The sequence below is a fragment of the Prosopis cineraria genome, unplaced genomic scaffold, assembly GCF_029017545.1.
Source record: "Prosopis cineraria cultivar Desert tree isolate PC_DT_omini unplaced genomic scaffold, ASM2901754v1 PC3, whole genome shotgun sequence".
In the NCBI taxonomy this organism is placed as follows: Eukaryota; Viridiplantae; Streptophyta; class Magnoliopsida; order Fabales; family Fabaceae; genus Prosopis; species Prosopis cineraria.
Window position 1 is genome coordinate 42,181,498 of NW_026555334.1, and position 14,463 is coordinate 42,195,960.

At 37.1% G+C, this 14,463-nt stretch overlaps 4 protein-coding genes across 10 annotated transcripts; 1 reads left to right on the top strand and 3 right to left on the bottom strand.

The window, feature by feature from the left end:
* Positions 1-425: 425 nt before the first annotated feature.
* On the bottom strand, positions 426-1,313 carry LOC129305625 (probable pathogenesis-related protein CaO19.6200). The gene has a single exon (XM_054945609.1). The coding sequence runs from the start codon at positions 1,311-1,313 to the stop codon at positions 426-428; it is 888 nt and encodes a 295-aa protein (XP_054801584.1).
* A 1,066-nt stretch (positions 1,314-2,379) lies between these two features.
* On the top strand, positions 2,380-5,196 carry LOC129307352 (uncharacterized). The gene is made up of 4 exons (XM_054948286.1): positions 2,380-2,688; positions 2,969-3,144; positions 4,026-4,224; positions 4,775-5,196. Exons 1-4 carry the CDS (start codon positions 2,604-2,606, stop codon positions 4,996-4,998), a joined length of 684 nt encoding a protein of 227 aa, XP_054804261.1. The 5' UTR covers positions 2,380-2,603; the 3' UTR covers positions 4,999-5,196.
* Positions 4,774-6,595, bottom strand: LOC129307353 (uncharacterized). Of its 3 annotated transcripts, none has more exons than XM_054948288.1 (5): positions 6,312-6,595; positions 6,091-6,169; positions 5,924-6,011; positions 5,759-5,845; positions 4,774-5,662 (listed from the first exon to the last, which is right to left on the bottom strand). In XM_054948288.1, coding segments are annotated over exons 1-5 (498 nt in total). In that variant the 5' UTR covers positions 6,555-6,595; the 3' UTR covers positions 4,774-5,661. The 3 variants fall into 3 exon arrangements, with proteins under 3 accessions (XP_054804263.1, XP_054804264.1, XP_054804262.1); XM_054948289.1 differs by having other exon boundaries at positions 4,774-5,628; positions 5,736-5,845; XM_054948287.1 differs by having other exon boundaries at positions 5,736-5,845.
* A 1,896-nt stretch (positions 6,596-8,491) lies between these two features.
* On the bottom strand, positions 8,492-12,279 carry LOC129306300 (serine/arginine-rich splicing factor RS2Z33-like). Of its 5 annotated transcripts, none has more exons than XM_054946809.1 (7): positions 12,138-12,279; positions 11,612-11,723; positions 10,873-10,912; positions 10,641-10,736; positions 9,939-10,126; positions 9,757-9,852; positions 8,492-9,014 (listed from the first exon to the last, which is right to left on the bottom strand). In XM_054946809.1, exons 2-7 carry the CDS (start codon positions 11,716-11,718, stop codon positions 8,645-8,647), a joined length of 897 nt encoding a protein of 298 aa, XP_054802784.1. In that variant the 5' UTR covers positions 11,719-11,723; positions 12,138-12,279; the 3' UTR covers positions 8,492-8,644. The 5 variants fall into 5 exon arrangements, with proteins under 5 accessions (XP_054802784.1, XP_054802783.1, XP_054802781.1 ...); XM_054946808.1 differs by having other exon boundaries at positions 9,757-9,855; XM_054946806.1 differs by having other exon boundaries at positions 9,757-9,873.
* Between the last annotated feature and the right edge of the window lie 2,184 nt (positions 12,280-14,463).

A 14,463-nucleotide genomic window follows, 5' to 3' on the forward strand; every position in this document is an offset into this window, starting at 1 on the left:
ACCATTTTATTATATAGCTCAATTTTCTTTTTGAACCATGGCATCTAATAAACGAAGATGAATCGAAAGATTAATATAAAAAAAGGTAGTTTGGTGGAGGAAGATAGTATACTCGAGTACTCCTCCCTCCCCCAAGCGGACATTTAACATTTGCCTGTTCATTCTAATTCAATTTCATTCGCCTTTGCACGCCATCAATACGGCAGTGCACCATGAAAGCTCAAAACCAAGAAAAAAAAAATCTGGTTCTGTTTCTATTTTTGTAAATTATTCCAGCATCCCTCGGATAAACAAATACAAGGCATGCGGGGTGATGCAGTAGCATTTTAGCACAGACCCAGCCATATATATATATATATATATATTGATAACATCAGCAGTCACACACACACATATATGGCCGTTATGGAAAGAGTTAAAATGAATTAGGTTTGGTGTTTGGCATTGTTATCGTCCAAAGGGTTCTCGTTGTCGTAGCTGCCGGGAGGGTCGTACTCGCAGACCACCAACATACCCTTAGTGGGATCTCGGCAATGCTGGAGGGCACAACCTAAACGCAAAGAGTCCTTCCACACGAGCTGCGTGAAATGTCCACAATCCTTGCCCGGCGGCGCCGTGCACTGGAGGTTCGTGAAGTTGTACCATTTACTCTCTTCAAGCCAATAGTACACCGCATCGGAAGGCGTCCAATGCAAACGGAGGCCCCAGAAAATGTTCTCCCCGTAAGGCAAGTCCGAGTGAACCATCTTGCAGTCGTCGTAGTGCTGCATGGCGTATTGTTTGGCCACATTCTCTAGCTTCTCATCCCACGTGAAGAGTGGAAGTTTGAATAAAACCCTGACCCAATTGTGGGCGACCAGGAATTCTTCCTTCCGGAGATATTTGAGCAAGTCGCAATTAGCCCCACATCCTTTAATCACCTTCAATGGGTCCCATCCGAACTTTTTTGCATGATCCGAGATGTCACCTGTTCCGACTGCCAGTGGCGGCGGCGGCGGCGGCGGCGTTGGTTGAGCAGGAACCGTGACGGGGGTTTGTGGTGTTGATGGAGGAGGAACTGCGACGGGGATTCTTGGTATTGTCGGAGTAGGAACTGTGACGGGGATTTGCGGCGCTGCTGGTGTTCCTTGCCTCACAGGACTTTTTCCCTGACCTATCGAAATTAGCGTGGTTGACCGCACGGTGGGACGACGATGACGGAATCGGTAGTGGCCCCCGTGGTGGCGACGCATGGCCATAGAGATGGGTAGACCGGAAACGCCTTGGGCGAGGAAGAGGAGAAAGATGGCGGCGATGAGCGGATTTTGATGCATAGTAGCGTACGGCACGAGGGTCCGGCTACGTAGAAAGACAGAGGGTCTTTGTGAAAAAATAATGCAAAGTTTAGCTGGCCATTGTCTTCCTTGGGTGAGCTCTTCGTGTTGTTCTGCATCGCCAATTTTCAGTGACTCCCTGATTTTGGCTTATATATTCCGAGACGTCATGTCGTTAAGCATAACGGAGCACCCTGCTGCATGAATGCACTGTAGAAAATATAGCGGCGTGGTTTATGGGGGTTCACAGGTCCATCTCTAGTCAAAATCCGTACTCGCGAATGTTGCGAACAAAGCATTAGACGATTACCATCTTTAGTCAACATGTTGCAATTAGTTTCCGAAGTTTTTGCCGTTCCCGTTGCATTTTTTATATTTTCTTTCCAGTTTAGTGTCTGAAACAGCAGAACCGCGGCTGATATTTTGAGACTCCATTTCGATGATTACCCATCGATCGTTTCCAATTATATGACGTTATGTGATATGGCCGTCAATAGGTTGTTGCAAGTTTAGTTTTCTGTCAAAATCTTTGAATTGCTTGTGAGCTTTAAACACGTGGCAAAACTCGTATTGCTGACAGTTTTCCCCCTCTCAATTTCACGGCGATATATTCGTATTGATTTCTCTATGAAGCAAAACTCAGAAAAACTTTTAGTGAAGTAGAACTCTCCATAACGTGGCTATCCTCTGTCTCTTTCAGTGATCTCCTCACGGTTATTAGTTTTTTGATTGCTCTATCTCTTGTCTCCCTAAATTTTTAATTCAGAATAAGTAATTTTTACATTATTTATTACTGTTGATTTGTCTATTATTATTTAATATTTTTTATTATTTTTGTTTATTATTAATTTTTATTATTGTTAAATTTTCAAGTGATTGTATTTTTATAATTATTATTATATTGATATCTTGTATTAAAAATTAATCTTAAATTTAACTGAAAGTTTTATAATTAATATTTTTTATTTATATATTATTTTAATTTTAATTGATTTGTCACTGATCTAACCCACGATTCAATTCTGATTAAATCAATAACACCTGGCCTAATGGCTTGACGGTTCAATTATCGATTCGGTTTTAAAAACCTCGTTAATCAGGACGCGGTCAAGGGAAGCTCGGAAAGGCGCCATGGCTGGTTCGTTGTTTATAGCATTGATTATGAAACGTTGCCTGTCGTTTACTGATGCCGGAGAGGAGAGAAGTGAGCACCCCTGCCAATTATCGTCTTAACATCTTTTCCATCAACCGCAAGGCGTTAACTAATAACTGGGGAAGCTGTTATCCGCCATGTCCATTACGGCTCGGCATCTGTGGAATCCTAGGGTTTTTGATGTCCTTCTCATCTCTTGGATTTTCTTAAGCTATTGTCCCGGTAATTTTTCCTCGAAAACAAGCAGCGTCTATTTATGCATATAGATTCTTATTTGTTCAATAAGCTTACTAAGAAAATGGCAAAACCTACGACTCTTGATCAAGAGGATATTTCAGTTTGGATGAGAGCTGTAAATATTCATGTTCATTATGATTTTTTGTCAATTTTTATATTTAGCAGTGTCTCTGTTTTGTTGTTTTTCCCCTGCCAAGTCTTGGTGAGTAAATTGAGTGAATTAATGACTATTTAAGTGCTATGACTTCTGGTCTTCACCGCGCAGGATTCATACTGTCTGCAGCTGTCACACTAAATTCGATTGAAATCGTCAAGACCCATAATTGGCTGAAGGTCACTCCAACGGTTTATTTCCTATGCAAAGAGGAGAACAAGACGGTGCTGCCTGATGTCAAGAAAGCGCATCTCTTGTATACTTTTAAGGGTGAAGAATCATGGCAGGTTCTCGCATGCTACTTGCTTCTTCTTCTTTTCTTTTTTCTTTTTTTTCCCCTGGCGTTTGAGATTATTTTTGTTTATTATTCTACGTGCATTCCAGCAACCAGTTTATTTACTTATGCTGTAGTCCAATATGATTTATAATTAGTGCCTCTTCTGCTGAAGAACTTTTTCCAATTATGTAGTCTTGAGTGCATTGCTTATTTCTTAGTGTATAAAAGTTGAGAATCTAGGCAAGAAATGACAAGTAAAACTGTTGGACATGACAAAATTGGCCGACCTAGAATCACAATGTTTCATGTTTTACTTCTTCCCTCCCTGATTCTGCTAGATAGAATATGGGCATAGAAAAGCATTGGGCAATTCTTCTATTAACTTATATTACACTCATTGGATCAGAAGGGAAGAAATTTATAAATTTTTAGTTTTTCATTTGAAAAATAAATATTGGTTGATCATTGTATTACTCTAATTGGATCAGAATTTTTGTAAGGTTCTAATCCGGAGCTTAACTAAAGAAAACCACATAGCCAATTTGCTGATTTTACAAGCTGATGTTATGCTTGTATGGTTTCCCATATCAGAGGCGCTACTTTGTTCATTTGCAACTGTCACATCTGTAATCAGAAATTTAGATCGAGCAATGCAAACGCAAAGACATTGTGTTTTGGCAAACATTCATATCATAATAAATGAACCCAACTAACTAGCGCATATGTCAACTATTTTACGAGTAATCATGTCAAATCAATTTGCTTGGAAGTGAGGTCTGAATAATTTGCCCGTGCCCCCTGAAGCTTAATCATTATTTACGTGATTAGCATGATCATTTGTATGGTTTTACTCCTTCAAACAACTTCTAAAATTGTGCTTCACGATTCCAGCCTCTGACTAACTTCTCAAGTACAAAGTGCAAGCGATGTGGGATTTATGAAGAAAACAGTATTATTTCAGATGATGTGTATGATGAGTGGGAGTTTTGTCCTTCTGATTTTCCTACCGTTCATGGCATGTATGTCCATTTCAAGGGGAAAGAATTTAATGCCACTTTTTTGTGCCCAGAATGCCTGTCTTTTTTTAATGGTGAGTGCTATGGTAACTTTTTTTTTTTTTTAATTCCTTCTACATCATTCATGGTGGATTGCCCACTCTGGATGCATTAGTACATCATTTGCAAAGGACTTTATATTTTAAGAGATGTTTCAATGTGCAGATATTAGACAGATTATCAAAACATTTTGAAGTTTCGATTTTTAAGCATGTTTATTTCAATACCTAGTTTAAGCGCTTAAATTTCAGGATTTATTTCAGAGAGAGAAGGTAACCTTTGTATAAAGCTATAAATTATTTAAGAAACGATGTGTCTGATTTTTTCTGGCTTTCATGCTTGCATGCTAATATCTTCAATGACATTGTCATCTTAGGTCCCAAATTATTTTTCTCATGTTATTTCTTGTCTCCTCAGCTTGAGGGATAATTAGGCATCTAAGTAGTTGCATGTCTGAACCAATTTTTCTGGACTCATCTCTTCGGAGTATGTGTGCTTTCGCAGTTTAATACTAATTGATATTATAAACATTGCACTACCTTATTTCAGCGCTAGTGACTACGATAATTTTCTTAACGTGTGTAGTGTCTAGCCCAGCACCTGAAGTGCATGATAGTGGAAAAGGAATGGAAGTAGCGATTCTGGTTTTGCTAAGTTCTTTGGTCTCAACTTTGCTTATAATTGGATTGGTGGGTGCATACAAGTACTGGCAAAAGAAGAAGAGGGAGCGGGAGCAGGCTCGGTTTGTAAAGCTATTTGAGGATGGAGATGACATAGAGGCTGAGCTGGGCCATGGCTCTATCGTCTGATGGTCATGCTCTTGTACAGTAGATTCACCTGGTAAACTAGTTACATGTACTAGGATAAGAGAAGAAATGTTTTTGTTTTGACCAGAAACTTTTATATTCCACGAGCATAGATTATCAAAATGGAAAGCAATGTACAAATGTTGATAGGTGGTGCCTACTGCCCAACAACGTAGCATAATCTAGTAGATTCTTCACAAACGCAGATTGGTCAACTTCAAGCACCCATGCAAGTGCTTTATGGACTTTGCTTAACGGTACCTCAACATGTAAAGTGCTCCATTCATATGGAGTTTAGAACCAAAAGCAATACCAAAATATAGCTTTCTCAGCAACAATGCACTCGATCACTGATATGAAAAACTTCCAGCTAAGTTAGAACTTTTTCCCCTTATATCAATTTACATAATGGAGAATTCTATATTGTGGTATTAGCCTTCACAGATTGATGTGAATGTTACAAAAACTCTCCGTGAACACGCGTGGGCGAACAGAGACCAATATAAAATTTCATGTATGCGTGACAATATAATATTTCTGACTTGTTCATCTCCAGGAGCTCAAAGAGAAATGCCACCATAACTTTGATTTTCCCATCTCTGGTCCTCCAAGTTGTTTTCAACTCCTAAGTTGCTTAAATAAGGATAGTCTTAGTTTTGAGATTCATCTGTGAGCATTCAAATCAGAAAAATTCGGCAGCTTTAAGAATGTAAAGCAACAAAATGACATTGAGCACTAACAATGCAAAAGCCCAGAATCTAACTAGAAGATCCCCCTTGTTGAGTTATTGAAATTGCACAGTTCCTCGGAATTGGAGCCATAAATTGCCTTGATGGTGTCCCTGCAGCTACTGCAGAGAGAAAATTGAAGATGAGAAATGCTCATTTATGGGGTAAATAAATTATAAACGAGAACACGTCCATGTAACCTGCAGGCCTCCTTGTTGAATTTTTTTGGGTGTATTCCATATAGAGATTCGAATATATCAGGCTCTACACGACAGAAGTACGGACGATCTGAACAACAAAGAGGTACACAGCCACGCTCTTGAAACCGATATCAGCAAATAGTACGAGTGAGATAAGTGGTTTTTACCAGCGTAAATGGAGCAAGTTCGAGTGCTCTTTTGAAAATGGACACACCATCCATCTGGACCAATCAAGCTTCTATACAGCTGAAGTTGATCAGACATAAAGGAATTCACAAACAAGTATCAACTAGAGAATAGAAGGGAAGCATCTGGTCAAGAGACGAAGCTTTGAATTTTCTGAAGCCCGCAAGTAGCAAAAGCTGGACGAGTAAAACAAGAAGCAAACCTCAAGATCAGAAGGATGTGTAAAAATTTCTTCAGGAGAGGCAAAAGAGGGGCCTTTCTGAAGCTTGCAGCAGGCCCCACAACCCTCGACGCAACGCCATAATTCATGCTTTTTGTCGCCACCGAAGCCAATGGAGGTGTGGCTCTGCTTCTTATCATGTGTTGTCTTCTTAGAGGGCAGCCGGGGACGACGCGCAGCCAAGCTAACGGGGAAGGGAGAGGCGAGAGTGAGGATGAGCGCCATCACTTTGACTTCGATTCGTCCCAGTCGAACCACGCAGAGGAATCAGATAAACTGAGAATTAAAAAAAAAAAAAAAGGGATGCACATAGAAATAAGGGAGAATGGCAATTAAGGCCTTTTTAAGAATATTAATTTTAATTATAGATCATAAAATTTTAAAATTTTAGTTAAGAATTATGATCTTTAATTGTGATAAAAAAATATAGTTTATGAGATGAAATTTAAACCTCATTTAAAAATTAATTGTTTAACAAAAAACACTACTTGAAAATTCACTAACTCAACTTGAAAAAATGTTTAATGTATATTGTAAAAATATGAAACTCCATTTGAGAATTAATTGTTTAATAAAAAAACACCAATTTAGACAAGTCACTTTTTATTACACAATTAATTCTCAAGTAGGGTTTCATTTTTTCATAATATATGTTAAAAATTTTTTCAAGTCTAATTAGTGAATTTCTAAATGACGCTTTTTGTTAAACATTTCATTCTCAAGTGAGGTTTCATATTTTCACAATATATGCTAGTAATTTTTTCAAGTTAAGGTTAGTAAATTTTTAAGTCGCGTTAGTAAATCCCACCTCACCAACTATATTTTTTATCACAATTAAAAATCATGGTCTTTAATTAAAATCTTATAATTTTATAATTCATAATTAAAATTAATATTTTTAAAAAAGTTTTTAATTGTCATTCTTCCTAAAAGTTAATGCATAAAAGGTTGGGGGGGTGAAAAAGGCATTCAACTTTACAGACTAATGCAGTCTCGAGTTTAAGAAAGGAAAGAGACCATATTTATTAAAGGGAATGGAGGGGCTTTTGTAATCCCTGCAGACCCCCACCGAACTTGGTTATAATAATAATAATTAATCTAATGCAATTTCTAGCTTCAAGAATAATTTGTTATCCAATATTGAATGATAACAGAGCCGTGTCAACCAAACTTCAATGAAGACGTTTCAAATTCAACACTGCCAAATTACGATAATTTTCGTCAAAAAATTTGGAAGGGAGGGGAGCCAGAATTTACCCCTCCTCTTCCCTCATTTTGATTCCCTTTAAATTGGGATTTTTTTGAAGGGAGTCAAATATCTTGACTAATTTGCCTCTACTTGTTTTCTTATATTCCATAAATATCCATTAATAAAACATAAAATAAACTTCCTCAGCTGCTCAACTTCTTTTCATCTGTCGCTGAAACCCATCCCTCCCCTGTTCTCCGGTGTGTAGATGACGAACTCGCGACCTTTACCTTACTTTTTGAATCGTTAGTTTGTGCCATGAAAATAAAGCTAGTCAATAGTCACAGAATCAGCGGGTTTTCAGGTGAAGGTGTAGAAGTTTTACTCACCGATCCAATTATCCAGATTGTTGCTGGCTACTACTTTTGTCCAGCTAGTTTTAGAATATGACTTTTTAATCACCGATCTAGGCATCCAAATTAAACAAACAACCATTTTTCAAATGATTGTCAATTATAGAATTTTTTTTGTCAGTTGCAAATTAATTTATTTAAGATCAAAGTAAAAAAAATAAAAATTAATATATAAAAATATAATAATAAATTAATCATTACCTCTCTTCCCCTTCAACAAAACCGTTGTTAATACAAAACCATTGCCGTCCCTTCCCCTTTGAACCAAACACAGCATTAGGAGAGTTTAAGTTTAACAATATAATTAAATTAAATACCACTAAATTTATTGACATTTTACAGCTATCATTTTACTATATTAAAATTATCAATGATTTGTTTTGTTTAAGACGTCATTCTCCCAACAAACTTCTCGATAGGAACAAGAGATTTCCCGTACGTACTTGGTCTAACTGTCTCGGTAAAATTCCGTTATTGTATTTCTACCTTACCAAAGGCTCACGCAAATTGTCTTCCAAGGTATGACGAACATAGAGCGCAGCCAATAAAAACAGCGGAGCGACAAGGGAAAAAAATGTGCCTTGATAAGGACCATAAACATGAGTTATCCCGTCAGACTTCCAAAAGGCAAACAGAGATTCATGAAACCAACTACATAATAATAAAATAAGCCTGTCTTCTAACACCACTTTTAACTCACGCCTGAAAACATCTTAAGGTGACTCACTGCCTCTGGGCGAATGGCGGGTATCATCATCATCTTCAATGGGGCTTCGGTCATCCTTGGGGCTGGCACTCTGGCTCCGACCATTTGCTTTAGGGCTGACATAGCTGTCCCTTGCGGGGCTACTAGCCGGGCTTCTGCTCTTTTCTCTAGGACTGTAGTCAGACCCATCTTGCTTGCCATTACCAGGAGAAGCCTCACCTCTCTTCTCTGGACTGCCATCATCTGGTGTCAGACTCCGATCCCTTGTCCTCGAGGGTGGAGGACTATCTTTGGGTTCCGGGCTTCTGTATCGAGGACTCAATGACCTATCTTCATGTACTGGGCTCCGTTCTCTTCTGACAGGTGATCTTGATCGGCTGGGCAAAATAGAAAAGCAATCAAACAAACCATAAGAACAATATTTACACAATGTAAACTGTGGTGAAAGAAATGCTGGCAATCACATTCTTGATAAATTCCAGATGATAAAGGAAAGAGAGAGAATTTCACTAGAGAAAATCGGTGCAGAATCTTAACACCCAAATTCTCCAACAAAATGATCGAGGTATATGCACAAAAGACATAAAAAGCGATCTTCACAAGAGATATGAGTAGGTTTATTGACTCAATCACAACTAAAACGCCTGAAGAGTCCAAAAAAATACAATCAAGTTCATAATCCTATGCCTTCCCCTGAGCTTCCTAAATATATTTATAAAAAAAAAAATAGATAATGAAAATGCCAATAACCAACTACTAGCCTAGAAAGTAGCATTCGTGTGCTGAAAACATGCAGCTAAAATGCTAAATAACTGCTGCCCTGGCCCTGATGCTTATCTACTGCAGTTAACTGCTCCCTGTTGACCTGGTGTCAATTTTCCTCCACTCTTGCCCATTCCTTCTAATATAAATTAATACAGGACGTGGTACTCTATCATTCAATAAATTCATCAACAGATACATAATTATCATAGAGAAACATACCCAAGATGTTACCATGCCTACAAATTAATGAATACGGAAACAGTTTTAAAACACTTAAACTATAGCGGCTTATAAATCCCTTGAATCCAATCATTCCCCCTTATCTAATAGATGTTAGGACTAAAATCATCCAACCTGTAGCTTCGATCTCGGCTATAACTTCGATCACGGCTTCTGCCACGACGGGGAGAAGGTGACCTAACCGGTGACCGTGAATAACTACGCCCACGTCTGCTGGATAAACACAAAAAGCTGACAACATAAATTAAACCACATTAAGATCAATCAATAATGCAGGCAGCATTACACAGCCCTACCTCAACTTCTTCGGACTATTCTTGCAGTTTCGTTCAATATGGCCTCTCTCTCCACAGCGGTAACACTTGTTCTTCCAGTCTCCAGCTTTGCAATCTCGAGCCCAGTGTCCATCAAGGCCACAATTAAAGCAGCGTCCAGAACCAGGAGGAGGACCTCTACCTAAATATTCTCGAGAACCACGTGGCACCTATTTGTTCAAGGCAAGGTGACCAAATGCTCATCAACAGACACCAATAATGACATTCAGTACACATTAAAAAAAAAACTGATATAATTGATACTCGTGTCAAAAACATTCAGTCAAACACAGTTAAACAGGAACTACAGGCATGGTTCAAACAAAAGGCCACAACTCAACACAGTTTCTTTCCATTTGTGATGTTTTTTCCTTTTCTTTTGGGGTTAGGTGGGGGGGGGAGGCAAATGAGAACTCAGGCACCAATAAGACCAAAAGTTTACCATTCATAATAGCGACGCTAAAAAATAGCAAACTAATTAACATGCAATCATAAGAAAAAGTGTCCACAGAAAGATATAGAACGAAAGCATAGTCAGATAATGTCGTCAGAGTACCAGACTCTCCACATCAAGAACATTGACCCAAACTTCCATGTCAACGGGGATCTCTCCCTTAAAATTGGCAACATTTAAATTAGAACATATTATATTACATGAAAAAAGTTTATGCAATTAGTGCTTACCCCTTTTGCAAACTCCACAATTATTCGACTTCCATCAACATCACGGCCATCCAGGTTATATCTTGCATCATCAGCATCGCGGTAGTCACTAAACTCCTGTTTTAAGGATGTGAGAGACAAACAATGGAAGTAGCACAGAAACATTCACCACCCTCTACAATTCATTTCCCCACAGAGGAAGAAATAAAATGAAAAGAAATACATAAAAGCAGAGCAAGGAGTGACAACTTACAACAAAGGCGAAATCATGCTTCATATCCACATCTCGAATTCTGCGTAAATGGTTTCCAGAAACAGTAAGGCCATCATTACTTAACTACTGCTAGAGTATGATACTTCGCCCCTCAAAGACGAACAAAACACCAGTTTGTGATTGTTGCCATTTCCATAAAAACACGCAATAACATTACAGAAAGAATCGCCAAAGTCAAAACTCAGCAGGAATTTCCACCAATTCCACCAAGGCCACCCTCTCACCACAGACCTCCAGGTTTAGGCAAAACCCCAGAAACCTTCAACAAGATCATTCAAGTTAAAACACGACGCCTAGGGAACAGGGTTCCGCTAATATAAACCCAAGAACACAAAAAAGCTTGGCAAAACCTGTATATAAGGCCCTAATTTTCAGGGCAAAAGATGGCACCTAATCCCACACCAATTAACCACTCAATTAGCTCGCTTGTCAATTCACAGAAAGGATAAACTATGAACCAGGCAGAAATTAAAAATTAGATTTTTCAAACCACTCAATTAGCTCGCCTCTCTGTGGCAATGCAAATAACTTTCGTAAAAATTTAACCAAGGGGCTCACAGCAAAAACAGAGAATAGTCATATGAGCCATTGGTTCTTTAAGGAAGAAACAGAAAAAAAAGTGTGATCCTTCGCATCATACTATGTCGATGGACATGTTCACTGCTCGCGACAATGGCTATGCTTTCTAGTTCATGAACGAGATTATAATAATGTTTACCTTCCATATCGGCTAAAGAGTCGCTCCAGATCACGCGAACGTGTCCTTGAAGACAAACGGCCCACATAGAGGCGAGTGTTGCCATATTTATCATCATATCGAGGCATTGCTTCTGTGAAATAAGTGGAGAATAAATGAATTTGCTTAAAAAACTATACAAACAAACAGATCACACACGAGAAATACTTTATAAGATACTAAATGACGCGGTGAACCTATGCCATGTTCAATTTCAAGAGAAGCAAAACACAAGCGACAAACTTTCTGCCCAGATTCCCAAACATCCCAAAACAATTTTACACCGGAAGTCGTAAGCGAACTGACTAGTGAAATATTGAGCTGCAAGTTGATATATGAATATCCCCAGGAGAAAGCTAATTAGTGGCAAGAAACACTCATTCATGCGATAGCAAAATTCACTCTCGGAGACATGCAAACAGGAGATCCAGAGATTCAAGAACAGCAAGAATAAAAAATATAATCCAATTAAAAGCCACGTCAAGATAAGACAAGAAGATGAACAAACGCTAAGAAATTTCGCCCCCAGGTAGATTTGCTCCGGCAACAGCGGTTGCGATCCCAAACCCTTAACCTCGAGAACCAGTATGAGTTTTGCAATTTATAGGATGTACTGACTTCTTTGGACGGCCAGGATACCATTATTATGATCCAACCGCCGACTTGAATTCCGCGACGCATTTGTTTTTTTGTTTTTTGTTTTTTGTTTTGTTTTGTTTTTTTTTGGCTATAAGACGCGTCGCGTAAATATCTTTCTCCCGCGCCACTGAGTCAATAGATGGGCTTGCAATAGATCACGCATAAGTGGCAGCCCGGGCCCAATTTTACAAAAAAACCGTTGATGATGATAGCTCCCCCCTCCGCCACCCCAAAAACCAAGGAATATCCTCTTTGTTGCTTCTTTTGCAAAGTGGGCTGGCTTGTAATTAAAATTATCAATTAAGATCATCCTTTAAAAAATTAGAGTCTAAACAAGTCTAAACAAGCTAACTCTTATTATTTTATATAATTTAAAAATATAAAAAAAGTATATTTAAAATTTCAAAAAATTTATCACCCATAATATTAAATCTTAAAAAATAAATTCAAATCAATCCACACAACAACAAATTTAAATCTAATAATAGCAACATGCCAACATCCCAAAATGTAATATTTTTTTTCATATTGAATTTTATATATATATATATATATATATAAGAGCTTAAAAGAGCCAATGTTTTTATTTTTGAATTTTTTTAAGCTCAATTTATCATTTTACACTTTAAAGTAATAGCCCAATCTTAATTTTCTTTGGGCTTAAAATGATCACCCAATGTACTCAGCTCTAATTGACGGTTTTACTTGCAATAGATTTTAGAATGCAAAAGTGGAGGCTGATGGTCTACTTCATAGAAACAAGGTTGATGGTAGTTAAAAAAAAAAAAGGCATTCATTGCAACTGTTTACAAGTAATATTATCTCAATAACTTTAGATCAAAGTAGTTTCAGCTACAAGTACTTAAGGTTTTTTTAAAAGAAATGAGTTCTCACTTGTTAGTGAAAGTTGACAAGGGTGTGCGTTATAAATCCATATAAGCTAACCAAAAAAAAATCTTTGAAATTCATAGAAAATAAAACAATTATACATGCATACACACTCACACTGCCCTTTAAAATTACTTGAGAGATAATTTCAGTTAAGGACTTGGGAAGGTACATAATTTCTAGTGGATCTCTAAAGAATTTGAAACTTTAGTTCATCTTTCAAGACTAAATTGAAAATAAATTGAATGCAAAAAAAGTAAAAATACCTTTAGTTGAAATATTAAAAAAATCACCAACTACAGTCACCGGTGATGACAGCCATTGGACCTCTGTCATCGAAGCTCCAGCAGCAAACTAGACCATCGCCAGTTGTGGCAAGAGAAATATGGACAATTAAATTCTTTAAAGATAGCCAAGGGTGGGTGTAGAATCTATAATCCCTTGGCTCACCAAAAAGGTATAGATTGTCAAACTATTGAACTCATTCAGTTATATAATGTATGAAATTATATGTATGATAAACCTTATTTTTAAATTGCTTGATTATTACATTATTTGCTAATCTCATAACTTTACTTGTTAATATCTAATAGGACTTATTAGCTAAACTTTGTTAATTCCATGACTCCCGCAACAAAACTACATTACTTGTTAATCACATAATTATATTAATTAATACCTTAACAGGACTTGTCAATTACTTAACTTTCTTTATTAAGTCCTTAACTCTCACAACAGAACTACGTTATTTGTTAATCACGTAACTGTACTTATCAATACCTTAACAGGATTTGTTAATTACTTGAATTTACTTGTCAAATCCATGACTCCTTTAACTAGATCGCATTACTTGTTAATATGCAACTTTACTTATTAATTACACAATAATACTTGGTAATTGCATAGCTTAACTTGTTAATATCATAACAAAACTTACTTAACCGTTATTCCAAAAAAGCAACTAAATTACTTGTTAATTATGTAACTTGACTTGTTAATTGTGTAACTTTACTTGTTAATTTCTCAACAATTAATTGTTTATTGTCACTTATTAAATGAACGTATAATTTACATAAAATTTTGAGTTTGTCAAACAACGAAGGTGACGATAGTCAGGTCTCTCTTGTCATATAATTTATTATATGATATAATGTAAATGAACATATATTTTATAAATTATACTTCCTCCGTCCTAAATTATAAAATACTTTTAGACAAAATTTCACATACTAATAAATATCATTAAATACACTTAACAACTTTATCTTTTCAAAACAAAAATATAAACTTCCTAAATACCCATAATT

What these genes read in the sequence shown, in the direction of transcription:
- LOC129307352 (XM_054948286.1), top strand. Translation starts at nt 2,604, where the DNA reads ATGTCCATTACGGCTCGGCATCTGTGGAATCCTAGGGTTTTTGATGTC. An exon ending in TTTCTTAAGCTATTGTCCCG is followed by an intron (nt 2,689 to 2,968) that starts GTAATTTTTCCT and finishes TTCACCGCGCAG; the next exon opens with GATTCATACTGTCTGCAGCT. An exon ending in AGGGTGAAGAATCATGGCAG is followed by an intron (nt 3,145 to 4,025) that starts GTTCTCGCATGC and finishes TCACGATTCCAG; the next exon opens with CCTCTGACTAACTTCTCAAG.
- LOC129307353 (XM_054948288.1), bottom strand. Translation starts at nt 6,554, where the DNA reads ATGGCGCTCATCCTCACTCTCGCCTCTCCCTTCCCCGTTAGCTTGGCT. An exon ending in CACATCCTTCTGATCTTGAG is followed by an intron (nt 6,170 to 6,311) that starts GTTTGCTTCTTG and finishes GATCAACTTCAG; the next exon opens with CTGTATAGAAGCTTGATTGG. An exon ending in TTCAACAAGGAGGCCTGCAG is followed by an intron (nt 5,846 to 5,923) that starts GTTACATGGACG and finishes TTCTCTCTGCAG; the next exon opens with TAGCTGCAGGGACACCATCA.
- LOC129305625 (XM_054945609.1), bottom strand. Translation starts at nt 1,313, where the DNA reads ATGCATCAAAATCCGCTCATCGCCGCCATCTTTCTCCTCTTCCTCGCC.
- LOC129306300 (XM_054946806.1), bottom strand. Translation starts at nt 11,718, where the DNA reads ATGCCTCGATATGATGATAAATATGGCAACACTCGCCTCTATGTGGGC. An exon ending in CTCTTTAGCCGATATGGAAG is followed by an intron (nt 10,913 to 11,611) that starts GTAAACATTATT and finishes CCATTTACGCAG; the next exon opens with AATTCGAGATGTGGATATGA. An exon ending in AATAGTCCGAAGAAGTTGAG is followed by an intron (nt 9,874 to 9,938) that starts GTAGGGCTGTGT and finishes TTATGTTGTCAG; the next exon opens with CTTTTTGTGTTTATCCAGCA.